The sequence below is a fragment of the Heterocephalus glaber genome, unplaced genomic scaffold (assembly GCF_053883595.1).
Source record: "Heterocephalus glaber isolate CG9 unplaced genomic scaffold, H.glaber_assembly_v1.0 deba00001550, whole genome shotgun sequence".
Classification (NCBI taxonomy): domain Eukaryota; kingdom Metazoa; phylum Chordata; class Mammalia; order Rodentia; family Bathyergidae; genus Heterocephalus; species Heterocephalus glaber.
Window position 1 is genome coordinate 24,445,546 of NW_028258343.1, and position 26,786 is coordinate 24,472,331.

The 26,786-nt window shown below is 48.1% G+C and overlaps 1 protein-coding gene across 5 annotated transcripts in view; it reads left to right on the forward strand.

Moving 5' to 3' along the window:
* Positions 1-23,788, forward strand: part of Cep85l (centrosomal protein 85L) — a 110,672-nt gene extending 86,884 nt beyond the window's left edge. For 3 of the 5 annotated variants that reach the window (XM_021240679.2, XM_004860164.4, XM_021240681.2), the window contains 5 exons: positions 499-616; positions 1,048-1,098; positions 12,421-12,528; positions 16,944-17,175; positions 19,867-23,788. In XM_021240679.2, coding sequence (XP_021096338.2) covers positions 499-616; positions 1,048-1,098; positions 12,421-12,528; positions 16,944-17,175; positions 19,867-20,030 — 673 coding nt within the window. In that variant the 3' untranslated portion in view covers positions 20,031-23,788. Of the gene's footprint in view, positions 1-498; positions 617-1,047; positions 1,099-1,331; positions 3,630-12,420; positions 12,529-14,176; positions 16,835-16,943; positions 17,176-19,866 lie in introns of those variants that run through there. The other 2 variants (XM_021240684.2, XM_021240680.2) reach the window with 2 other exon arrangements.
* The last annotated feature ends 2,998 nt before the right edge of the window (positions 23,789-26,786 follow it).

The window sequence follows — 26,786 nt, forward strand, 5'->3', positions numbered from 1 at the left end:
GGATTCTTTTGTTGTTTCTCCTTACTGTGGGTACAGGACAAACTGTTAGGCCGGGTTGTAAACACAGAAAATCGCTGCTCTTATCAATTGAGACGAAATGTTACTTTGCTGGTTTAGGTAACCATTGTCCTTACAAGAAAACTTTTGCTGAGCTTGGAATGAAGGACCAAAGACACGTATCCATATTCCTAGTCCTTAGAGAAGAAGGGACAGCTAGGGGCTGGGGACAGAGCTCAAGTTTAGGTGATGAAGGGCTTTGCCTGTGCCGAAATTGTCACATGATAAGCAACTCTGGTCTCTCATTTGCTGTTCTGAGGAAGCTGTCAGCCCCTAGCTACTTGTGGACCTTTCTTACCTGTGTAAATGTGGGTCTACTTACTCATGTGCTTCCTGGGTCTTGATTAAAAAATATCCGAAGAAGGAACGTCATATTGAAGCCATCGACCCAGATCGACAAATAGAGCTGCTTTTCCTCACATAATGATCTTTCTGAAACAGTTTGCAGCAGAAAGTAGAAAGATGCCTTGAAGATGGGATCCGCCTCCCCATGTTAGACACAAAACAGCTTCAGAATGAAAACGATGATCTCAGAGGACAGAATGAGGCGGCCAGTAAGGTGAGCAAGCTGTAGCGGTGAGCACAGCTGTCTGTGATTTGCAGTTGTGCTACTGTGTAGCAGCTTTGAACCTTGTCGTTTGAATGTTTTTATCTGGAAAGAAAATAGCAATTTAAGCAAATGTAAAGGATTCAAATTTAAGTAAAAGGCCAAACAGAAGGATATATGTTTTCTTAAATTGTTCAGTCTCAAAAGTTTTCATAAATCACATAAAGAAAAGTTTAACAAAAAAGACTTGCAATTTTATGTATGATCCAAATCACATTGCTATTTCAAGAATGCTTAGTATGAATAGCTTTGTAAAATAAAGATCCTTTTAAAATAAATTTATAATCCCATATATTTTCCTTTATTGCTTGAAATATTGGTACTTTTAGAAAGCAAAAGGGAAAAGTAAATTGATTCAAACTGACTTATCTTCTATGTTTTAGATAATAAGGAGCCAACAAGATGAAATTAACAGGATGACTTTAGAACTTCAGGTAAGAATTATTTTGTTCTCACTTTCATTCAGTGACAAGCTGATTTACTACTTGCAAACCTAGAAGTATTAAAGTATACTTACATTTGCATGAGAACATTAATGGCACTTGCGGTGAAATAACAAAATCTTTAGTATTAATCTTTCAGTTTTTTAGGAATTCTGTTTAATAAACTATGAGGAGTTGCAAGGACTGTTCTGTCTCATGAATCACCTGCTCTTTATCGGATGTAGTCTGGCCTCGCTGCTGAGCTCGCCTTCCGCCAGGTCAGCAGTGATCTCATAGGCTGTGTGGACTCCGGTCCCGGGGTCCCTGTCTTCACACGGATTTCCCTGTGGAAACAGCTTCGCAGTCCTGCGCCGGCGTTGGCCTCCCTCCCTCCCTCCCTCCCTCCGGCAGGCGTTCTCAGAGCTCCCTAATGAGCTGCTACTCCACGCCCTCTTAAGTACTGGAACTCTGCAGGCATCGGTGCCCTCGCCCGCCCGGTCTCACGGACCCGGCCTGCATCCAGATCTGTGTTAGCACTCTCACTTTTCTCCCGACTGGTGTTCTCTGTCTTCCAATTAAGCTTTTCCTACTGGCATGTCTCAGCTCTGTGACGATGTTAAAATGATTAAAGTTTACAAACAGTGTGGTTCCTCTCTATGATCCATGGGTGAAAATCTGAGCTTCTAGTGTGCCAGCCCCATCTGATCTTACAGCTCCTCCTTACATCCCTGCCCTCGGCGCCCTGCAGGTGCACGCGTGTGGTGGAAGTGCATGTGCATGTGCATGTGCATGTGCGAAGGTGCTCAGCCAAGGTCAGTGCCTGAAGTGCGCGAAGTGCCCCAGAGCACTGTGCCTGTCCCTCCTCGATCCCCTCTGACAGACACCTGCTTGGCTCTTGATGTTCCGCAGAAGCATTTTTATAAAACCTGGGGAGAGCTCCTCTGCCTGACGGGTAGAATTGACCATTCTCTCTTTAACTGGGCTCCCCTCTTACGATGCCATGTAATTCTCTTCTGTGTCATTGGCCCGTAACACTTGTATGCATATTTATGTCCTTTCTTCTGAGTTTTCTCAAGAATGGACATTTAGAGCTTAGCAGAGTGCTTGACACACAACACACAGACCACAAATGCAGAAATGAAAAGAGCTCTCTTCTTTGATTCATTTGCCCGTTACTTACGGAGCCACTGCCTACCTGGCCTGGCTATAAGTTGTGTTGCAGAAAAGGGAAAGTCCTGTTGAAGATTCTTTATTATAAAAGTTGTTTTCTTTATTTTCCTTGATTGTACTGATTTTAGTAGCAATTTTTGAGATATTCACATACTATTCACACATTGAAAGTACACAATTCAGTACTTTTTAGTATATTTGTAATACACTAAATCAAGCCCACAATCAATTCTAGAACTTTGTTTTTATCGCCTCAGGAAGAAACCCTGTAGGTTTTATCTGTGAGCACTCATCCCCACCTAGGTAGTAGAAATCACTGCTCCATTTCCTGTCCATAAACGTGCCTCTTCTGGACATTTCATGTGTGTGTGTGTCTGTCTGCCGTGACTTCCTTTCTGACCACATCTGCCTGTCAAGCAGCACTAATGGCCAGCTTGTTTTCTCTTGAACCCAAAGCCTTGGCACTGAGCTACAGCCCATCCTTTTTTTATGCATAATTTGAGACAAGTCTCACTGCATTCTCCAGGCTGGGCTCCATCTGAGGGTCCTCCCGCCTCAGCCACACTTGGTTTTAGCCACACTGTGACCCACATTGCTTCACAGACTAATCCACTCTGGTTCACTGCAGGGCTCCTCCCTTTGGGTGGCACTGAGATTGGTTCTGATGCTCAGAGTGCTCTGGGAAAGTAGCCAGTCTGCACTCCACTCTGCAGCACCAGGGACCTAGCAGTTGCCAGTTGCCTTCACCTACAGGGTTTCCGAGGCTGCCCTTCGCCTCAGGCTTCTCCCTGCACACCACTTGTGAAGTCAGTTCCTTGCAGATGGTGCCTGGACTCCTGCTCTGTGGCCTGTGTCTCCTTGGGCAGAGGCCTGGGCCAGGGCAGTGCGGATAGGGATGTGGGGAGTGGCCCAGCCAGCCCTGCTCTGCAGCCTGGGGCTCCTCTGCTGGTCTCTGCGACCTGCCTCTCCCCTGAACTGGCTGGGCCGGCGCCCCTGCCCACAAGCTGAGCAGTCTGTGGGGTCCCTGCCCTAGGGAGAAGCCCGGCCCAGGTGGGGGTCAGGAGGAGGGGGCAGCCCATCACTGAGACACAGCCCAGCCACATTGGCCTGCAGGATGCTCAGGGCTGGGCCTGGCCTACTGTCCCGGGCAGGGAGCAGGAGCGGAGCCCACACTGCTGGTTGGACAAGAGCGGCGCTTGCATCTCCTGAGTTGTGAGAGGTAGCATGGTGTGGGTTTTGCTGCACGTACCAAGGTCTGTGCTGGTCTTTTTTTAAAAATAGGTTTTATTGAATAAATTTTCCTTCATTTTCTGAGTGCTCGGAGGGCCATTTCAAGAATCTTTGCTATCTTGTAACCTTTACCGGTTTGGTTTGGGGCAGCTCTGCCGAGTCCCTGGGGCTGCTGTCTGAAGTTTTTACAAGTATTTTGAAAACCCTGCCATCCTCAGGCCAGAGGGATGTGGAAAGGGATTGAGTGTTTGCCCACACTGGGTCCAGGTGAGGAGACAGCCTCTGGGGCCTGTGCCCACTGGCCAGGTGCCAGGGAGGTGATGCTGCTGTGCGCCTCACATGCTCTGCTTTGCCAGCATCCTTCCTTTACAGGCAGAGCTGGGGTGCGGTGGGGCCCAGACCACAGCTGGGCTCAGACTCATGCCCTGGGCCTCACTCCTGCCTGTGCAGAGATGAGCAGCCCCAGAGAGCAGCAGAAATGCTCAGAAGCTCTCTGGCTGGTTCCTGCCAAGGACAGATAACTTTACGTGAAGTCTTTTCCTGGGCCTGACAGACATTTAAACTGTAGCCTGGCAGAGGAGGTGAGCCAATCCCAGTGCCCAGGAGGAGGCTCCCGGGTCACCATTCCACCGCTCCCAGGGCAGAGGAGGTAAGCCACGGGGGCGCCAGCAGCAGCACCCCCCCGCCACGTGGAAATGAGAAGACATGTAAACAAGCCTCAAAAACAGACTTTCAGATCACCTACAGCAACCCCAAAGGGAAATGAGATGGAACAATCTGATACTCAATCACCTGAACTCCCTGAACAGGCAACAAAAGAAGATCTGGAAAAAATGAAATCAGAAATAATTTCTCAGATAACAGGAGAAATTGTGCCCATAGTGCAAGACATGATTAATCTAGAGACGACACAGATAAAAAAAAAAATAGAGCTGAGGAACATGATGGAATCCCAACATAGAAAACAAATGGAATCCATAAAACAGATACAAACAGATTTCCAGGAGATTAAAAATTCCATTGACAGTCTACACAGCAGAATGAAACAATGTGAGGACAAAATTTCAGTTATAGAAGATAAGATTGCAATTAGTGACCAGGAAAAGAAAAATTGCTTTAAAATTGTAAGAGAAATCAATCCAGCAGCTGCTAGATGATGCAAAGAAGAATAACATAAGACTGATCGGAGTCACTGAAGAAACAGGAGAGAGTGCAGGTGACATAAAAATACTGTTCACAGAAGTGATGGCAGAAAACTTCCCAAGCAAGGGAAAAGAACTTGACATACAGATAAGTGAGGCATATAGGACTCCAGCTAGCCTTGATCAAAAAAAATCTACACATAGGCATATAATTGTTAGGATTCCAGAAACCCAACAGAAGAACAAAATTCTACAGGCAGTGAGAGAAAAGAAACAAATCACATACAAAGGAAAGCCCATCAGAATCACGGCAGATTTCTTAATGCAAACCCTCAAAGCAAGAAGAGCTTGGAGTGACATATTTCAAGCCCTAAAGGAAAACAGCCTCCAACCCAGATTGATGTACCCTGTAAAACTATCTTTCCAAATTGATGGAGAAATAAGATACTTTCATGACAAGGAACACCTTAGGAACTTCATGAATACCAAACCAGCACTCCAAAAAATTGTAGACAACATCCTAGGAAAAGACAATGGGATCACAACCCCAGGAAGCCCAGCAGAATGAATCCATTGGGCGTGACAAATTAAATGCAAACGGGGAGAATCCAACAAACAGAAAAAGTCATGACAAGGCTTTTAAAACTTTTAACTTCATCTCCCTAATGAGTGTATAATTCAATCTTGTTATTGTACTGAGTAGTATTTTTGTGATTCTAGTGTTGCACACCTTTTCTTGTGCTGTACTGGCTATTTGTCATCTTGTGTCTGCTTTTTAATTGGGTTGTCTGTTAATGAGCTGTAAGAGTTCTTTATGTATTCTGGTCATAGGTTATATGCATTGTAAATATGGTCTGTTTAAGGACTGCTTTTCATTTTAATGATGTCATTTAAAGTTCTAAATTCTGATGGCATCTCATTTATCAATTTTTTTCTTTTGTACATCACATCTTTTGTATCCTAGGAAGTTCTTACCTACCCTAAATTCATAAACATTTTCCCTTATAATTTCTTGTTAAAGTTTCATAGTTTTAGTCTTTCATATTTAGGTTCATAGATCTTTTCAAGTTATTTTTATGTATGGAAATAAAGGGTTGAGGTTCATTTTTTATATACAGATACCAGGTGTTTTGTGCCATTTGCTGAAAACACTATCTTTTCCTCTGCTCTTGAATTGAGTTTTTGTTCTATAAAATGTTAATGTTAAATAATCTTTCAAACCTCAGTGGACCATATATGTGTGGTTCTGTTTCTAGATTCTCTGTTTTATTCCAATGGTCTATATGTCTTTCCTTATACCAACACTGCCTTGATTACTGTAGCTTTAGGGGAAGTCTTAAAATTAAGTACTAAACGTCTTACAACACTTCTTTTTTCATTTTCTTTTTACTTTTCTAGGTCCTTCGTACTCCTACATAACTTTTAAATTTCAATTATAGCAAGTATACACAGACCTGAATTTTTATATATACCTTGTGTTTTCTAATCCTGCTAAATTCAAATACAAGTTCTAGGGACTCCTAGAGATTTCTTAGTATTTTCTCTGTAGATGATCATTTCATCATTTCATTTTATTACATATAAAAATTTTGCTTCTACCTTGCCAATCCTATCCTAATTGTGTCATTTTATTGCCAGACTATTTTGGTTTAGGCCTATGTTTCAAAGTTTAATGGACAGATGAAGAGTAGGCATATCTCCCCTTGTTCCCCACATTAGGGAGAAAGCATTGTATCTTCTCCATTCATATAAGGTGTTTTTGCTGAAGTATAGAGTACAGGTCTTTGATCTGTTGAGAAGGTTCTGTTCTACTTCTAGTCTCCTGATAGTTTTTGCCATGAACAGCTGTAGAATTTAGTTTGATACTTTTTTCTCCAACTAGTGACAGGATCATATGGCTTTTTCCTTTCCTCTGTTAAAATGATGACTTATGGGGGTGGATCTTCCAATGCTGAACCAACACTGCCATCCCTATAATAAAACCACTTACTACATATTGCCAAATTTGATTTCCAATAGTTTGTTTTGTTAAACAAATTTTTTATCTATGTTCATACTTTTTTCTTCTATTATCTTTATCCAGTTTTAGTATTAGCACAATGTTGATTTCCTAAAATGAGGGGAGAAGTGTTCCTTCTTTTTTCTGCTTTAAATGTTTGATATAATTTATCAGTTAAAATGTATATGAGCCTGTTGTTGTCATATAGGTAGGTTTTCAAGCTAGGAATATACTTTCTTTAATAGGTGCTATTCAAATTTTATATTTCCTCCAGAGTTAGTTTCATTAATTTGTCTTCCAAGGTACTTCTTAGAAGTTGTCAAATTTATTTCAAAACAGATTGTTGTAATATGCTTTCTATATCCTTTTAAATTCTGTAAAATCTGTGGTAATGTCTCCTAGATCTTGATATTGTAATTTAAAAAATGTATAACTGATATTGTGTAACAGGAAGAAAAGGTCTAAAAGAGCAGGGGAATTGGGAGGGGTAGGGGAAGGGAAAAAAGGGAAAGGAAAAAATATGAGAAAAGGAAAAAATGGAAACAAAGTCTTTGCAAATAGGGAAGGGTGGAGGGGGTGAAGGGTGGGCAAGGGAAGGGGAAAAAAATAAGAACCAAGAGACTCATGTAATGGTACAAGATCCCAATGATGAATGTAACTGTGTTTTATACATAAAATGTACCAATAAAGTTAATGGGAAAAAAAAAACTATGAAAAAGTAAATAAATAAACCAGAGCCTCGGAGCACTAGGCTCTTCTCTAGAAAGCACCTTGTGTTTGCCTGCAATTGGAGGCTTTGTTTCCACAGTGAGGTCTGTCTTCACAGATTGCGTTACAGGAAATAGCACCGGGGATGAAATACGAAGTGTTATATCTCCCCGTCTGTTCCCTGTATGATGCGCCGAGTTCTTGTTCTCTAGAATCGAAGAATGAGTCCTAGGAACACGGAGGTTAAGAGCAGGAAGACATGTATTGATAGGAGAGCTTCTGAGGGGTGGGGACCCGAGTGGGCAGCCTGGTACCCTGCTTTAAAGAACAGATGCTCCTAGGAAGCGGTGGGTCCAGGGGTCTCTGGTCACCCCCCGGGGTGGCCGATGTCTGTCTAGACTTCATTGGGCCCAGGGGTTGTTCTTTGAGGAAGTACGCAGATAGATCTGGTTATCTTGTCTTTAACACGAGGCCTGGTTTTTAGCCAGTGTGTCTCCGGTGTAGCTGTGGTGTTTCACCTTTGGCCTGACTCTCGAGGATCCAGCCTGTCTGACTGCCTGGGATATTTCTACCTAGCCCCTCTGTCTCTCACAATTGGAGTGTGTGCCTTGTAGTCACCCACGCCTGGAGGAAGCCCTGGCCACATTTCCTGATGAGTTCACTGCAGGGTAGGCCTAGGTCGGGCTCCCCGCTTTACCCTTCGCATGGCGCCTTGCGCAGCACACAATGCCCAGAAACCTGTGCTGGGTGATGGAGCGCAGCCTGCACTGCACCGAAGCCACCATGTGGTCAGGAGCTGCTCTCTGGGCCTGCCAGGGTCCCTCTTCCGGGACACCACCGGCGGGGTGTGGAGCAGGCTCTCTGCTGCATAACACAAATGAGCAGTTTGTGGTTTTCGCATAAATATTAGGTGGCAGGTACAAGTCATTTAGGCTTTTTGGTGTAAGCAAAATTGGTGTAAATTTAGCCTAAGCAAAAATAGTAGAAACCACTGTCATAAAAACACACGCACACTGCATACTTCTCTCTATGATCTTACCCACTTTCCTGGCTTTAACTCTTTGTATGTGCTCACCACTCCCTTATTTTTGTCTCTAGCTCAAAATTCAAAACTTTGAATTCAAAAACATTCATCATAGGTTAGTAACTTAGCAGAATTTTTAAAAATGTTTACTAGGTATTTGAGAGAGACTGTAGACATTTTAAAACAATCCAAATTTTTATTAATCCCCAACACATCCAGTGAATCATAAGCAGGTTGTTAATCTGAATTTCACAAAGCCCAATATTTATTTCAGAAAAGAATGTAGGTCATATAATTTCTGGGTAGTAGAATGCCACCATTTTGAGCAATTTTCCCCTGCCTTTAAAATCTTAGATCTCAAAAAATGCTTTGCAGAATTCAAGTAACATACGTTATTCATTCTTGATGGAACAAATAAATTGAAATGTCTCTCAGGTTTTCTGTATTGTATGCACAAAATAATTAACACTCAGTATTATGGATTAATATGTCAAAAATATATTGTCCATTTGAATTTATATACTAATATGTATTTCAAAAGCTCATATGAATTTTAGGTAAAATACCAAAAAATAACTACTTACTTAACACCTGTTGTTGGAGATAGGATGATTAAAAAGAAGAAGAAATGGTGGAGTGGGGCCAGGGATTCAGCTCAGTGGCTCTGCCACCTGCCTTGCAAGTGCAAGCTCCCAAGTTTGATCCCTGGTACCCCCCCAAAAAAGAAAAAAAAGAAATGGTGTTCTATACTACATGGACTGTGCTTCATTTTGGAGACCTGGCTTAGTAATCAGGTTTTGTTCTATTTTGCCTTAAGTAGAGACTATAAGAAAATGAGTTAAAAATTTTTCTGTCTTTTTTCCATATCCCTCAAAAATATACTTTTTCATACAATTTATGATAAAGAGTGTTTCAGGTGACATGTTACTTACTGTCAGACAGCTTTTAGCACTCATGCCTAATATTAGCCTAGAAATCGTACAGAACTTGGATGCTTTAGGATAAGAGTACCTGTCTGCAAGCTCCTCTCTGTCGAGACTTTCTGTTATGTACCCTTGAGCCCAACCACGTGACTTGTGAAGCTTTACATTATTTCCCAAATCAGTCCTCCCCCCTCCTGACAGATGGCACTGCTGTCACACACTTGTGATTGCTTCTCATGGAGAGGGCTGCCCGCCTCATTGCTGGGCAGAAACATTAGTCAGTAGCTAGTTATTACATTCAGCATGACTGAATTGGTCATAATAGTACAGCATTATGAAAACACCCCCTCTGTTAAATTTTCATTACTAAAATATAAGTTTTAAACTAGTTTATCTGTGATGCTTTTCTTACACAATTCTAATAAACAGTCACAAACCTTATCTTAGTTATTTTTCTCGTTGCTGAGACAAAATACTCATCACTCAAAGTTAAAGGAGGAATGGTTTATTTGGCTCACAGTTTGTAGAGGTTTTAGTCCATAATTGGCTGGCTCCAATTGGATAGCAGAGGGGCATTGGAGAGGAGAAACAGTTTATGGAGGGCAAAGGTAGCAAAACAACAAGGGATGACCACAGCTCTTTCTGTCCCTTATACCTAATCCAGGCTACTTAAGGCGGGCAACCCTCACACTCTATCCCAGTGCCCTTGGTGCTAGCACTGCACCATGAATCAATTCCAGCGTCAAGATGTAGACACCACCTAGATCAGCCACCTCTGAAAAAGCCCACCTATGACATGAGGCTTTGGGGGACGTCCAGACACAGCCGTAACATGTCACCCCTGGCCCCCCAGACTCATGCACACCCTTTATGCTAAAGGCATTTAGTCCATCTCCAGGAGCTGCCAAAGTCCTAACAGTTTCAGCACTGCTGAAAGTCCAAGTCCCGAGTCTCCTCTGAGATTTAGGGCAAACTCTCAGCTGGGAGCCCCTGTGCAAATGAAAAGGAAGTTAGACACTTCCAACACACAGTGGCACAAGATAGACATTACCACTCCAAAAGGTACAAAGAGGATAGGAAGGAAGGTGACCCGAGCAAGTCCAGAATCCAGCGGGGCAGACATTAATTCCTGTAGGTCCACGTCCAGCATCCGAGGGAATCTGTGGCAAGATATGAACTCCACAGGGCTTAGTGGCTCCACCCCATGGCACTTCTTGTGGTGGTTGTAGCTTCTGTGGCTTTTTTGTGGGGCCGGATCTGCTCCCTCACAGTTTTCCTCAGATGATCCACGTTCCTGGCTTCTCCAAACTTCCGGGGTCTCCACTGCACCTTTGGCTTCACACTCAAAGCTTCACACACGGCCCTCTCAGGCCTCCCAGGGTTCTGAATTCTGGGTGGAAGCCTTCCTGACCCCACAGCTGTTGCATTCTGCATGCGCCTGACACTAGCGCCATGTGGATGACACCAAGGTCTGCTGCCAGCCGGAGCAGGAGCCGGGCTTCCTTCTCTCTTGGCTGTGGGGGTTGAGTGCCTGTGCACCCAATCCTGAGGAACAGTTTACCTAGGCCACTGTCATTCTGGAACACGGGGCTCTGGGGCTATCTTCTGAAAGCAAAGTCTTTTACCTTTGCAACTCTGAGGCTGCAAAGGCTGGAGTCCTGTGGGTTCTTTTGATGTCCTCAGGCCATCTTTTCTGTTGTCTTCTAAAATACTTGGGTTTTTCTAGCTAATCTTTTCGGCAACTAATTTCTCCTGTGTTCCATCTTTGCAGGCTGCAACTTTACTGGAGCGAACTTTCTGGCAAAACTGAAAACATTTTAAATATTTCTGCTGGGTTCTTTGCTCTTAATTCTCAACATAAATCTGGCTAAAAGCCCCCACCAGTAGCCATGCTACTGCCTCAATATTTGACTGCCTTGAAATTTCTTCTGCCAGATTAATTAGTCCACAGCCCTTAATCTCAGTCTCAGGCAGTCTCTGGACAGGAGCAAATTGCAGACAAACTTTTGCCAAGGCGTAACACACATGGTCTGGAGTCCAGCAGCCAGTGCAGCCCTTCTTCCCAGCAGACACCTCCTGAGCCTGGCCTTTACCAGCAGAATTTCTATCAGCATTCTGGTCTTCTGAGCTCTGACCAGAATCTCCCATCCAGTACAGCCTCAGGCATTGCAGCTCTGCTTTTTCAGGCAGCATCTCCACATCTCCTAAGTTCCCCTTCTCACAAGCCAGCTCCAAAGGCTCCTGAACCACATCGTCAGGAACAGCAACAACCCCACTTCCCTGGTACCAAATTCTGTCTTAATTACTTTTCTCTTTGCTGAGACAAAATACCCAACACCCAAAGTTAAAGGAGGAAAGGTTTATTTGGCTCACAGTTTGTAAAGGTTTCAGTCCATAGCTGGATCTAAGACAGGGTGGTAGAGGAGAAACAGTCCATGGCAGGCAGAAGGTAACAAAGCAACAGGGGACAACCACAGCTCTTTCTGTCTCTTACATCTTATCCAGGCTACTTAGGGTGGGCAGCACTCACACCCTTAATCCTAGCGCCCCTGATCCTAGCATTGTACCATGAATCAGTTCCAGAGTCACACACTCCACATCCAGCCACGTCTGAGAAAGGCCCACCTATGACCACATGAGGCTTTGGGAGGACATCCAGATATGAGCTGTAACAGATCTTAAGAAACTTCAGGTTGAATTCTGGATTACAACCACATAATATTGTCAGGCCAGAAATTATAAATATGCAGCTAAGTAAATAAATCTCCATATATCATTCAGTGAAATGGAGTCAGGAAAGAATTTCAGTGTCCAGAAGTAGACATTCCCAGAGAGCCCATCTACTCTGAAGTGACACGGGTTGTTTTAAAAGGTTTGTGTTCATTAGAATTATGTAAGAAAACCATCACAGATAAACTTCTTTAAAACTTGGATTTTAGTAATGAAAAACAAGCATTATTTTCATGATGTCGTGGTGTCATTCTCAGATGTACACTGCTCCATGTTTTGACCACTTCAGATACTCCATCTTCCAAAGCGTTTGGATCCAGCGTCGCTGGTTGCTGTGTTGAGTGGACGCTTTCTTTTACGTGCTGCATGCTTTGCTTCACATCGCTGTTGTCGTTGTTGTTGTTCTAGTCCATCCAAGGGAAACTTTCTAAAGAGAAGTTGACTACACAGAAGATGGTGGAAGAGCTAGAGAGGAAAGAAAGAAACCTCCAGAGATTATCGAAAGCACTGCTTGAGGTGAGTAGGAGAAAATGCTCGTCTGGGAAGGGAATCCATAATCCACACCTCTTTCAGTTTCGAGGCAAGGCCTAGTCTGTGTATATCAATTAATAGAACACTTTTTAAACTGGAGACTTGATTTTAATGTGCCAGGTAATTAAATCCATTAGGTTTCTTAGGAAAATTATAATAGGAAGACAGACCTTTCGTTTTCTTATGTCCCAGAGTACAGTTGCACAGACTTTGCTCCAGCCAAGCAGATGCTGTGCAGACCTAGGCCCCACAGTGAGCAAGGAGGGCATAGACTGAGTGGAACAAAGTGGCCCTTGAAAATCTGCAGAGAAGGCACAAGATGAGGATTCACCAAGGGAACAGCTGCCTGTCTCAGCAGTGCGAAGGGAGGGCTGGACTGGGTTGAAGAATATGCACACCAAAGTATACGTTTTGACTCATATTGTTACATTTCATGCTTACATACTTAAGAATGCATTTCCAAAAGCTAAGGACATTTTCTTAACCATAGTTGTCACATCTGACAAGAATAATGATTCCTTGACATTTGAAAATGCCTTGGCTATATTCAGATTTCAGTTTCACCAAATTTTTAGTTCTGTTGCAAACAGCATTTAATCAAGGACCACTCATTGCATTTGATTGTAGTGTCTTATAAATCCTTAGATTTCTTTAATATTATTTGCTTGTAATTCATTTTGGGAGTTTGGTACATGTGTATATCAGATTGTTGAAGACTAGAAGCCCGTTTTTCTCATACTTGTAGATTGTCCCACCATGTAGGTTTGTCCAGTTGCTTCCTCATGGGTGTCATTTATCTTGTTCTGTACTCTTGTGTTTCTTGAAGCTACACAGTGCTACAAACCTCATGAAATTCATGTCACGTTTTGAAGGGGTGAGAACGCTTTGTGAGTGCTGTTTCCATAACCAGATTGTACAGCACTGACCATCACCCAGTCAGGTGGTTCCGTGTCTGATGATCACACGGTCTGACTGTTCCGTGTCTGGTTGTCCCTCTCAACGCAGCACACAAATGCTGACCTGTCTGGGTTTGGGTGGTGAGAGCCTAGCCTCCCGCTGTAAGTTAGGCCCTGAGAACACCAGGAGTGCTTGGATGTGTGAATTAGCCCAGCCTTGTCCCTCAATGGTTTGACATCCACTGGTGATCAGTGCCCAAGTCGTTAGATGACTGAAAATGTTCATTTCTTCCAATTACATCATTTCTTTATATTTATAGCTGGCATTTATCTATTAAAACTTCGTCATCACTGTAGGCTATTTGGTTATCCTGAAACACTGTTCCAGTGGAAAAGCTGATTAAATTTACCTTTAATTAGCAGTTTTCAGGATGAAAAGGTGATAATTTTGGAGCTGCAGGCAGCATTTTGAGTGGTAAATCCTGAGTTCGTATTGATACTTCTAGTTCAAATTTAGCAAGTCTTGAGTTAGTGAGGGTTTTCTCCCTTTTTTGATTTTTAAATTTATTTCTTCATCTCCTAAAACTTGAAGTTTTTGGTTCCTATCAACATTAACATGATAACATGCTTTTTTCTCAGTAGACAAAAAGTAAGTACAAAGTAATTAATTACTACTGCCAGTAGCACTAAAATTACTGAATAAGGTTAAAGTGACCTAAAGTTCTTTTTGTGCTTAGGATAAATCTCATTTATAGAAAAATGTGTATCTCACCAAGATGCTGCAGATGCGAGAAAGCCCAGAACCTGAGACTTTGCATCTAATGCCTGTTCTCGTGTGTCGCGTTCGCCTTTGACCAGCAATGACGACGCAACACCAACGCTCTTCTTCTAGCAGTTTATTCAGGAAAACTTAACATTCTTTTTCTTCTACCCCTGGGGAGCACCCGTCCCTAGAATAAGTACCCCTGAACCAACCAATCACGGATAGTCATGTGGCGAATGCGGATAGGTACACGTAAGAGGGGGCAGAGCATCAGACACATCACAGCCAAATAAGGAGTTGTTTATCATAAAGAGCTCTCGCCGTCGGGATGGCGGAAGGCGGAAACCAGCGCCATCTTTAAGGCGCGGCACACGCAGCTCTCCACAGTTCCCCCTTATTGTTTAGAAGCGAAACAGGCTGAGAGTAGAGGTCTGATCTCTGGCAACCATAAAGGACATTGTATAGACTCTACATCAGGTTTCTCAACCCGACTTGAGTCCAACCCGTCCAGTACCCTTTTTCCAGAGGCGGGAGTTGTTAAAGGATTTATTGGGAGAGGACGGTACTAACCCGCATGCAATCAGACATGCTCCCCATGAGACCACTAACAGCAGACAGCGATTCTCATGTGCAGTGCTGTGCCGTGCAGCCTGAACGCGATGCCTCATAATTTTATGGCTGCAAGCCATGTTTGGGGGGACTGCCCAGCCTCAATGGCTGTGAGCGCTTGAATAATCATAGCCCTGTCTCGGTTTTGTGTAATCCTCATCCGGCACAAGCACCACAGGCCCACCAGAGAGGTCAATATCAGAAGGCAAACTACCGCCCCAATACCCGCCCATTCCTTAAGATGATTCAGGGCGGAAGAAATCCAAGATGTCCATCCTGTAGCCAGGGAGAGATCAATTCTGGTTGAATTTACGTGGACGATGGCCACTCTTAGCCGTTCCATCATGGTGTCAAACTCTCCGGTCCAGTTCCCTAAAAGATACTCAGACAAAACTTTTGATAGATTAGCGGCATAAGTAAAGTTATGATACTGTACAGAAGTAATGCAGAGACCCTGCATTTTCCACTCACATCCTAATTGAGCTAGCTGCCATAATACATCAACTTGTTCTTGGGTCAAATCAATTCTTTGATTCAATACTAATAGCCCTCCTTTCAATTGGCCAATAATTCCCTTTTGGATATCCAAAGCTTGAGCCACATTAGCTGAAAGATTATTTAAGGTTTGGGCTGTCTGAACAGCTTGGCTCATGGCAAGCGCTGCAGTGGTAGCTCCCACAGCAGCCAATGAGACCGCAGCAACAATGGCGGCTGTGATCCCAAAATCTCTTTTCTGTCTAAACAGTGTCATAGAAGAAGGAGCATCCACGGGCACTGGAACCCAGCGTTATCTTGGAACACGGGACAGGCCAGAGTCAGCTCTGTGCGGACTTGATGCCATACATCCGGGCAAAGTGACCGGTTACGGCTCCCTTGGCCCATACCCATTTCCTCCTGATGATAGGGAGGAGGAGCAGATGGAACCAGGTCTCCCTTCTCCTTCTCCGGAGGCTTCCTCTTTTTCTTTTCCTTAATCGATGTCTTATCTAATTTCTCTAAAAGAGCGTGAATCTCCTTCTCCAAATTTTCCGCCTCAGATTCACTATTAGAGCTAGAGCCTTCAGTCTCAGATGAATTGACTTTGCCGATCTCTCCTCTTTCAGTTGTTCTAACACTGTTTGCCCTTCCTCTACCGCATGAGAGCACCTATGATCCCCCAAGCAGCTCCTAACAAGTTTCCACACGGGTATAACTCCTGGTTTTAATGTTCCCCATTCCTTTGCCATGTCTAGGTCTCGCCCTAGTTTGTCCCAGCAGGGGACTGTAAGATTACCCGATACTGCAAACCAAGGGGCGGCAGTATCACACTCATTTAGAAACCTCTGTAGAATGGATTTTTTCAATCTTAAATTCTTTGATAAGAGCAGCTCCTGTAGAGCCAAAAAAATTGGGTGCGAATGAGAAGCGCCCATGTCTTGTTTTCGGTTCGTTGTCCCACGAACTTTACTTTCGGTTCGCGAATTCGCGAACTTGTCTTCGCTCCCTTCTGCCTACAGACAAGAGCAACTAGCCGCAATGACCGCGGACCTTATTGTCCCAACTTACCTCGGGAACTTACCAGCGCGCTGCCCTGACTGCTAGAAGTTCTGAGCTGAGGGTCCCCGTACGGGCCACCACTTGTCGCGTTCGCCTTTGACCAGCAATGACGACGCAACACCAACGCTCTTCTTCTAGCAGTTTACTCAGGAAAACTTAACATTCTTTTTCTTCTACCCCTGGGGAGCACCCGTCCCTAGAATAAGTACCCCTGAACCAACCAATCACGGATAGTCATGTGGCGAATGCGGATACGTACACGTAAGAGGGGGCAGAGCATCAGACACATCACAGCCAAATAAGGAGTTGTTTATCATAAAGAGCTCTCACCGTCGGGATGGCGGAAGGCGGAAACCAGCGCCATCTTTAAGGCGCGGCACACACAGCTCTCCACACTCGTGGCTTACTCTAGGGTGTTGGTGACAGAGAAGAGCCATTTCCACTGTATAAATGAGTCTTTTTCTTTACTTTTCCCCCACTCATGTGCGGTCAGCTTGTCTAAGTACACATATGAGACACTTGGTCATGGACTGCAGTTCGGAGGCTTTCAAGCGCCTTTCCCCGTTCTAACAGCTGATGTTTCTGATCCATCACAGAACCACAGACCGACGGAAGAGCCCAGCTCTCTGCGGGGTCTGGGCCAGGAAGCCGAGCTGTTGGGGCAGCAGACTGCGCTCCCCAAGTGGCCGCTTTTCGACCTGACGGTGATCGATCAGCTCTTCAAGGAGATGTCCTGTTGCCTGCTCGACTTGAAGGCGCTGTGCAGTGTCCTCAATGAGCGGGCCCAGGGCAAGGAGCCCAATCTCTCCTTACTGCTGGGGATCAGGTGTAAGTGCTTGGACTGGGCCTTGCTTTGGAGCTTACCAAGTAGAGGCTCTGCTTGCCTTTCCCTGGGTGCTGTGTTCCCGCCCTCCCTGGAGCTGTGGCTTTAGGTGTTGCTGGGGTCCCCTGCTCCCTGTGCTTACAGAAACAACTGGGGCCGCAGCTGACTGGGGTGCTGCAGGGCAGAGTCCTTGGTTCATTCTGAGGCTGCCTGGGTGGGGTTGGAAGGGGCTTCCTGGCTGCTTGTCTAGAAGTGGTGGCATTCCCGTTTGTTTCCGAGTGGTGGTTGTGTAGATTAACACATTCTTGCCCACTCGAACCTTTGGTAGTGCATGCACAGCTGTCCCGACGGATGGCCTGTGCCTGAGGGCCTGTCCCATGCCTCGAGGTGGGACAGTCGTTCGTGGACCACCTGGGGTTCCAGCCGCCTGGCAGTCCAGGTGGCACTGGTGAAGTAGCTGCAGGATGCTTGCTGGCTCTCATTCCTGTGAGGGCGATGCTTTCACGGGCCTAGCTCAGAGCCACTCCTGTTGCACAGGCCCGGGCATTGTCCCTTCCCACGTGCGCCCACAGTGGAGGCCAGCGTGAGCCCTCCGTGCCCCTCACAGGGTGTCCCTCGCCACCTGTGGCCCCAGGGTGGTAGGGCATTGGCGCGCAGGTCTCTGCAGTGGAGCAGACAGGGACTCGGGGAGAGGTGACCGCTGGTGAGCTTGTGGGTTTGGAACAGGGCTGGCTCTGCTGCCGTCCCCTCGGAGAGATCCTGTTAGCTGGCAAGTCCAGTGCCACTCTTGCTCCTAGCATTCAGTCAGCCAAGGCCTGTTTTCCGTGTCAGCCGGACTGTGCCTTCCACTGTGCAGGTGTGTGCACATGCGCGTGGATGTGGACGCCGCCAAATGCTAAGAACATCCGTGCTGGGACTGCAGTGGGGCCGGCCTGGACAGACTGAGCAGAGTGCTGTGATGCGGCTGGCATTGCCGCCAGCCTGGGGGCAGTCGGGGGAGGCTCCGTGCATTGCCGTGCTGTGGGGCTCCCAGCGCAGAGCGGGGTGTTTGCCTGTGAGTCCTGCCCTGCTCGAGGGCCAGAGCCGCCCAGCCGAGCCTGTTTGCCCGCTTAGCCGCGTCCTGCACTGCCATTGGTGGGTGGCGCAGCGTCCTCGTGCTGACAGCAGCCTCTGCACCGCAGTCGCCACTTCCCGCCAGTCCCTGAGCTCTGAGGAGGTGCAGACCTTGCTTCTCAAGTGGGAGCGCAGAACCCCGTGTGTCCGTGACTCTGCTCTGCACCCGGTTTCCAGGGCAGCACTGTGGAGAGGCCCAGTCCCCACCATTACTCCCCGGGGTCCTGGGCGCTCCCCGAGTGCTCTCCCCGCCCGCTGCCTTCTCCTGTCCGGAGACGCCGCACTGACAGGTCTCCCGGTCTGTCTGCCCCGCCGGGAGGCCGCGCGCTCCTGAGTGGAGTCACGAGCGAGCCTGCGAGAGCTGGCGCTGTCAGGGCCGCGCCAACTGCGCAGCCCAGCACGGCTGCCTTTCCCCTAGACCTGCTCCTCAGGCGCGCCGCAGCCGTCTCCCACCCAGCCCAGGCTTCAGCTGGTCGCTCGCTGCCCTCTCCCGGTCAGCACCCTTCAGCCCCGGCCATCCTCGTCAGACTGCTGCCCTTAGCTCACAGGCGGAGCCTTTGCCTGGGCTGACATCTCTGTCACCAGGCCCGTCCTTCCTCGAAGCCGGTTCCCATGTCGTTGCCAGCGGGGCCTGGTTTCCTAATAGCGACCTCTCCTGTGGCACAGGTCGGTAGCACCTGGCTGCCTGCCGTCGCTCTTGAGCATTTTAGATTCCATCAGCTCTTTTGTTTTCTGCCTCTGTGCCTTCATTCATTCCGCCCTCTTGTCCCACCCGGTGAACCAGGGCCTGTTGCTTCCTCAGTGAGGCCTGATCACTTCCCTGTGGGCACCAGCAGGTCCCCTGCAACACTCACTGGAAATTGTGCATAGAGCACTGAAAACAAGCCACCCGGCTCAGCACCCCGCTGACTCCTGAGTCATGGAGAACTCCAGAGTTCCCATGCATGTTTATTAGAGTATCGGCTGCCCGACGGATGGCCCCTGCATCTCCCACGCTGACTGGAGGCAGAAGGAGAGACCCTTCCCAGCCACTGCCAAGGCTTGCTTTGCTGAGGACTTCTGGGAAGTCATGGAGAGCTGGTTCCCCTCAGGCGTTCAGACCCTGGCAGCAGCTGCTGGCTCCATCCCCTGTTGGGAACAGTGGAGCCCCAGCATCCTCTCTGTGTATTTTGAAAACTAGTATTTGCATGCCAGTTAACTCACTTTGGGATCATAAAAATTAAAATAATTCCTCTTGCTATACAAAGAATTTTCAGATTTTGTCAAGTGGAAAGAACTGAGGGCTCTGGTTGAGCTTGAAAGAGACATTGTAGGCCATTCCTTTCACTTTGAATATTGCCACCCAGGACCCTGTTGAATTTGTGGGCCTCATTATGAATTTTGTACATTTTAGCTAGCCAAATTTGTAAAGGACCAAGTAGGTAAGATCTACAGTATTTCATATCAGATGATGCATCATTTAATCTGAGCCTCACTAGTATTCAATATGTAGCGTTACATCTCCATGATGACTAAGGTGAAAACCCTAAAATGGCTTTGTTCAAGGAAAAATGTCAGACAGTCTCTGTGCTTTGTTCACACAGCCATGAACTGTTCAGGTGAAGATGTGGAGAATGACCACAGCCCAGAGACCCTCAGTAGGAAGCTGTCCGATGTGTGCCAGCTGCGGAGGGACATCGATGAGCTGAGGACTACAATATCTGACCGCTATGCTCAGGACATGGGGGACAGCTGCGTCACCCAGTGACAGTGTGGGTCCTGCAGCAGAGACCGGCGTCCCGCACTGCTGCCTGCAGTTCTTCATGGTTCCTTAGGAGTTACAACAGGAAGCTGCAAGAAACACGAGGCTACACATAGGGATTTCTGTGGATTTGTCTCATTGAGGGGAAGGGGAATGTGAGGAGGTTCTGAGGGCTTTTTTAATCAGGCAAAAAATTCAAATTACCATTTGAAAGGTGTGGTACAGTCTACAAGAAAACATCTGTCTGCTGAAAGTGCTGATTACAGGGCCGAGCTGTGGAGGGTGCCCTTCAGAAAGGGTAGCATTCGTCTACTCCTGTAGTTCTGTCTTACGTGTGCACATATGCGGGGATCTTATTGTGTGTGTATGTTTTATTTACAAAATGTCTAAGGACTTCAGGCTCCCAGCCCAGAGCTTCTGAGAAAGGCACACATGTCTGCTCTGCCCTCTCGCCATGTTCGGGGATTTCCCAGGGCTGGCCACTGAGTTCTGACAGCGGGCAGGTGCTGCAGCAGGAGGAAGCAGCCACATCGTGTCTCAGCAGTCACGGAGCCGAGGCTTTGGCTTGGTAGCTTTTGGTACTGTAGGTAATTTATGCGTTACCAGAAGGCTTTCCATAATTTGAAGTAATTTTAGCATTCCCCTTAATATTTCCAATTTTTATTTGTTTGTTATGGGTATCATTGTGAACAGAGGCAGCTGTGTAATTAGTGCAAGCCTTCTGAGGCCAAGATCACCGTTTTCAAACCAGACTGATGGTGACTTTGGAACAGTAGCTTATTTGTTTACCCACGTCTGTGTTTAGTTCAACAGCTTCGTACCTGTTTTGAAATTGACAATGCTTTGGGGGAAGCCCGTCCCCGTTCCTGTCTCTGGACTAACCCTAGCACAGAACGGAGCAGGCGGGGCTGAGATCTTCCGCCCGCCTGGTGTGCGGTGCCCGCACTGACGGGGGCTGTGTCGCCTCGTGGAAGCGCAGCCACGCTGTCCTGAGCTGCGCAGGGTGCCGGGCGCCGGGCCGCTGCCCCGGAGCTGGGCTGCGGGCACACGCGCTCCCACGGCAGCGTGGCCGGTGCGTCGGTGTTGGTTGTGCCTTGTGGACGCCCTCGTGGCAAGGCTCTGCCCTCCACGTGGCGGTGTGGCTTTGAGGTTGGTTCAGGCGGCGGCCAGGTGGGGACGGAGCTGTGGGTCGTGCAGGACAGTGCTGCCCTCTTTCTCGCTGGGCGGTGCAGGCGCGTGCGGTGGGCCTGCTTCCCTCAGCTCTGAGACTCAGTGCTGCAGCGATCCCGCACCCGAGGCCCCAGCCCGGCGGGACTGTCGCGGGCAGAGCATGGCTGTGCTCTGTGCTCGCTGAGTTTTCCATGGCAGTGCTTAAAGACCAGCAGAGTGCGAATGAGCCCCGAGAGCTGGGTGCAGAGGAGCCTGCCTCTCCGAGGTGCATGTGTGAGGCTGCCCTGTGCAGGAAGTAGACTGCGCCCCTGCCCCCCAGCACGGGGCGGCAGAAACACTGCAGTCTCGCGGCCGCGTCCTCGCCCTGCCGGGGTTTCAGAAATGAGCGCACCCTGAAGAATAGGACTGAGGAGCGGACTCTATCCGCTTTGGGTCGGTTCTTCCTTAAACGTCTCCTAGGGTGTTAGTTTAGATTTTTGCAGTGGTTGTGTTTTTTAAATGAAGTGGTGGTCATTTGTTTTCATCTATTTTGGATACAGTTTTGTAGCTTAGCTGGGATAAAATTTTTTTTTGCAATAAGTCTTCTAAAAATTACAGAATTTAATTCCCATATTGAGATAAAGTCTGTAGGACTTCGTGGGAAATGAACAAACCGCCGCTGCTCACTGCAGTTCCAGACTGCGCTGAGGAGCCAAGGCGCTGGCTGGGCTGTGGTGGGCGCGAGCCCCGCAGAGCCCCGGCTGTTGGCCCTGGCGGTGAGTATACAGCCCTGAGGGCGTTTGCAGAGGGTGCCGCTGTGTTACTGTCAGTGTTTATTCTTCATTTTGATTTGTCAGCAACGGCCTTCCCTGAGCCCCCGACTTGTGTTAAAATGGTCGCAGTGTTGCTGTCGCCCTGGAGACAGAGTCCACGCCTCGGGCGGCAGCTGTTACACCGCGAGGTGCGGCCGCCCGCGTTACCGACCAGGAGTCTGGGAGCCTGGGCACACCCTCCGCTCAGGCCTCTCTTCCTTCTGCTCCTGGCTGCGGAGGTCACCCTCCCGGAAGCGCCCCTCCGTGCCAGCATGGTCGCTGGCCGAGGGCTCCCAGTTGGACTCAGGCCGACTCAGTCACTTAGAGCCCGTGACAAGGGGCAGTTGTCTCAGCGGAGACCCGGGTCTCAGGTGCAGGCGAGCAGAACCGACCGCAGGCCCGGGCGCCGTCATTCCCTTCAGTCAGGAGAGCAGGGTGAGCTCATGGTTACACTGTTGATAAATTCTCCGTGGCTCTGATTTTAAAAAGTGTAAGTATTGACTAGGAGACGCCTGAATTTATCTTTTTAAAGTGTGGGGCCCCTTTTGAATTTGAAATAGGATTCACCGTTCAGTGTTAGTGGCGTTATACCCTAGTGAAGTTTGTTCTGGTGTGGCAGTGTGTGACGCTGCATCGGACCTCTTTAAGTAGCTTGCTGGAGACAATCTCAGGCTGGAAGGCGTTCCCCAGACGAGTGCTGTGCGTCCGGCCTGCTGACGAGCTTGGAGGGTGGTGTGCTTCGGGAGACGGGCAGCGCCCCAGAGGCTGTGGAAGGACTGCTCTGTGGAGGCCCTCAGGCCCCGCAGCAGCAAAGCCCGGGCACCGTCCCTGGGGGCGCCTCCATCTGCTGTCACCTGCCCTTCCGCGCTCAGGCGCCCGTAGAGAGTGTGGCCCTGACCAGCACCTCTCACGGCCCAGCTCGGAGCGTCCATTTGTGAGAATTCTCTTCAGTGTTCAAAGGGAAACTTTTTATTGTGTATAAAGAGTAAAATTTCCAGCTTTGCCCCAAAATGCCATCAGTGGTGTTTGCCACATGATTATGCCATACATTTAATCATGAAGGGAAAGTATTTTGGGATTTTTCTTATTTCAGAGAAATATTGAATATGACAGGAAGTAGTTTCGGATCAGGAAGTCTTAACACCAGGCTGCAGCTGCGTGCAGAGAACCTTTCGTGCCTTTTGCCTGCAGTAACCTTTCGTTCCGCTGCAGAGGAGCTCAGACTGCTGCATCTCATTCCTCCGCCCACAGCCCTGAGCAGTGCTGTCACGGGCCCGCGGCAGGGGTCAGACGCAGGTCTAGGGGCTGCTTGGGAATGTGTCCAAGTGTGTATATGTGTGGATAAGTGTGCACATACAGATAATATATAAGTTATTTAAATGTGTAAGCGTGAACTGGCATCAGGGTGTGATGCCAGAAGCAGTAAGGTGCTCGGTGGCCACGGAGAAGCAGAGTGCAGTCGGCCCTGCGGCTGGTGCTCCGCATCCAGGTTCAGCTTCCGAGCTGTCCACGATACCTCATTTGTGAATACAGTGTCCGTGACCTAAATGAGATGCAGTCATCGTGAAGGGGAACGTGAGCCGCTGGCTGGCTTATGCCTCTGCCCTGTCGTTTTTGCCTCCTTTTTTTGTAAAGGGGTTGTTTTTGTTTTGTAATAGAGTTTACAGCTAGAATTTTGAATGCCAAAGTTCTATTTATTAAGAAAAATGTTTTCAATGTTAATGCCTAGTATTTTTCCACTGGACTATTGTTTGTTGATATTGCAATTTGTATTTACAGAGAAATAAATTTTTTATAGAAAGACTTATGTCTTCCTGGTGCCTACTGTTAACATAAGAGTCTATTTAAAATTCTGGGGTCTCTCCTGCACCCCTAATGAATATACACTGACCTGACTTTAGGTGAAAGTCTTCTGTAAATACTCACGGGAATCTTGGCCTCCAGTGAGGAGACTTCTGCATCTCAGCCTGTCTCACAGTGTGTTTTCAGTCACAGAAGAGCTTTTCTCAGGCCTTCCCGTGAAGAGTGTGAGGACTTCCCGACGGCAGGTGCCACATGTACAGAGTCATGCCTGTGTGAATTTTAGCTCACAGCGCCGGGAGCCCCTCGCGAAGTTTGTAAATCTATATTAAAACCAGAAGTCATCTGCCTGGTCTTGCAGCAGTTTCCCATGTGGCCAAGAGTTTGGGCGAATTAGCCAGTGTTCCTTTGCTGTGACAGAATACCCGAGAGAAGCACCTCAGGGGAGGGTTATTCGGGCTCTCAGTTTCTGGGCCTCAGGCCATGGCCCTCTGGCTCCATGATTTGGGGCTGTGCTGATGGACAGCAAGGGGACGTGGTGGCTCAGCATGGGACGTAGAGGAAGGCCGGGCGTAGGCCGTGTCGCTGAGGGCCCGGCGCACGTCAGCCGTCAGCCTCCTCTCGTCCCTACCTCCGGGAAGCCACTCGGCTGTGGGCCAGCCGCCACCTCTGCACGCTGCTGCACAGTGTGGGCTGGGGAAGGGCAGATCCCGGGTCTAGCATTAAAGGGAAACAGAGCTTAAATGGAGCGTGAATGCAGGCGCGTCTGACTTGTAAGTGAGAATGCTCACATGGACGGGTCTGGAGAAAGATGATCCAAGCGGTGCAGCTGCAGCCCTTCCAGACCAGGAAGCAAGGAAATCCCTTTGTTCATTGCTCCACTGTCCATTTGGTCAGGAGTTGTCAGAATCTGCAGTGATCAAAACAACACCAGAGATGCCTTCTGTATCCTCGTCACCCAGCGTTGAGGCACTGGCCAGGTAGAAGGACCTTGTGTGTCGTCCCATTTGTCCCAACTGTCCTGGACTGAGTGCCACTGCTGTCCCCGCCCGCAGCAGTCCAAGGTGAGGTGGGAGAGCCACGTGCCTTGGCGAAGCTGGGGACTCAGGGAGCAGCGCTGGGGCCCGAGCAGGCTGTCACACCCTCCTGTCACCTCCTCCTCCCAAACCCCCCTTCCATGGCGTCAGTGTCCTGGGAGCTGCGCCTTCATCCGGGAGCCTTTTCCAGTGACTGTGTCTTTGCAGGCCCCATGTGTGCGGGGTTCCTCTGCCTCACTAATGCACGCTCACAAGTCTGCTGACGCAATGCACATCTCACGGGGACACTCGCAGCCACGAGTGGGCTGACAGCAAGGTGCTGGCCGGACGCTGTGCCTGGTGGAGAGAATCTTTTTGCTTTTGCCAGCTTCTCCAGGCTCTCACGTTCCTCCACTTGGGGCTCCATTTTCCATCTTCAAAGCCGAGGTGCTAGGCCGAGTCCCTCTACCATTTCCTGGGTGTCTGCCTGTGCCTGTCCATTTTAGGAGCCCTGTGATTACCCCAGAGAGCCCAGGGTGATCTTCGCCTCCCTGACTGGCAGTCAGCTTTCCACTGCTGTAACAGACAGTGGCCTTGGTTCATCAATGCTCTTGTTTGAAACAACTTGGTTCACAAACGGAAGCATTGGGCAAAATTTTGTTTTTGTTTGGAAACTGCGCTGGGTGACAAGCTGAACCGCGGCTGTCTTTCCCAAAATCATAGGACAAGTTAAGTTCACGAATGGAGGCCCCGCTGTGCCTAAGACAGTTAGAGAGGCAGTTTATTTGGACTCACAGTTGTGGGCTTTCGATCCAGGATAGATCTGGGGTGCTGCCCCTCCAAAGCACATGTCCACCCGCCTCCAAGGTCTCCCATGCCCAGTGGCAGCAAGCCTCGGCACAGGTCTTCGAGGGGTGCTTCAGTGGCAAGGTCAGCTCTGCCTCAGCTTGACCTGTGACCTGATAGCATCCTAGGTTCCAGATGTCTCTGGGCCTTGCTCCATCTTTGCACTAGCACAATCAGCTCTTGGAAAGTTTGAGACCTGTCTTGAGCACTTCATTCCCCCTTTCCTCACACCATCTAACAGAAACCCAAATTACTATAAATCCGAAGTTTGTCGTTGGAGGATTTTTAAACAATTGAATTAGAGCCTGTAAACTATCATTGATGATTAGAGTATTTACCTCACTCAAGACTCGAGAGAGTCTCTAGGGAAAAAAGCATTTACGTCTTTGCAGAGAATTTAATTTTTATAACATTTGCCACTTGTCAGTGGAATGTACCGCAGTCTAGACTTGTCTCCTTTCTCATGGGTACACGCGGGTTAAACATTTCTAGCCTAAAGTGCCGACAGGCGATGTGCAAAGCCCTGCCAACAGTTCACGCCACTCCGGGAGGGGTCCCGCGTGGGTGAACCAGGGCTCCTTCGGCCCCCCAGTCAGGTGAGGACAGCTGTAAACCCCCTGCTACAGAAAGTGCTAAGCAAATGAACAGGATCAGGTGCTCACTCCCTTCGTGCCAGCCGCAACTCCCTCCCTCCACCTGCAGTTAAGCAGAAGAGAAGCGTGGTGGGGAGACCATATTATAAAAACTCGATGTGTAAATCATGCACTAACGCACGCACCTGTCCATAAACACGTGCATTTCATTCTCTGCACAGTGGTACCCTAAATGCACTTTCAGCACCTTGTCCTTGAGTGTAAATCTGCTGTACATCTCCCAAGTTGGGCACCTGGACAGCGCAGAGCCACGGGCGTGCGTATCTGAGAAAGTGCACAGAGGCGCTGGGGACCTGGCGCAGCCTGGCCAGAGGGAGCAACTGGAGGGTCCCTGCCTCGCCGTGGGACAGAAGGGGCTTAGAACAAAGACCCGGAGTCCCAGCTCCGGGCCCCCATCTTACTCCGACAAGGTAGCTCGCTGTCTACTTCTTTCCTTTCCTTTCCCCAATAAAATGGTTTTGCTTCCCCATTTCTCTTCCCTTTCCA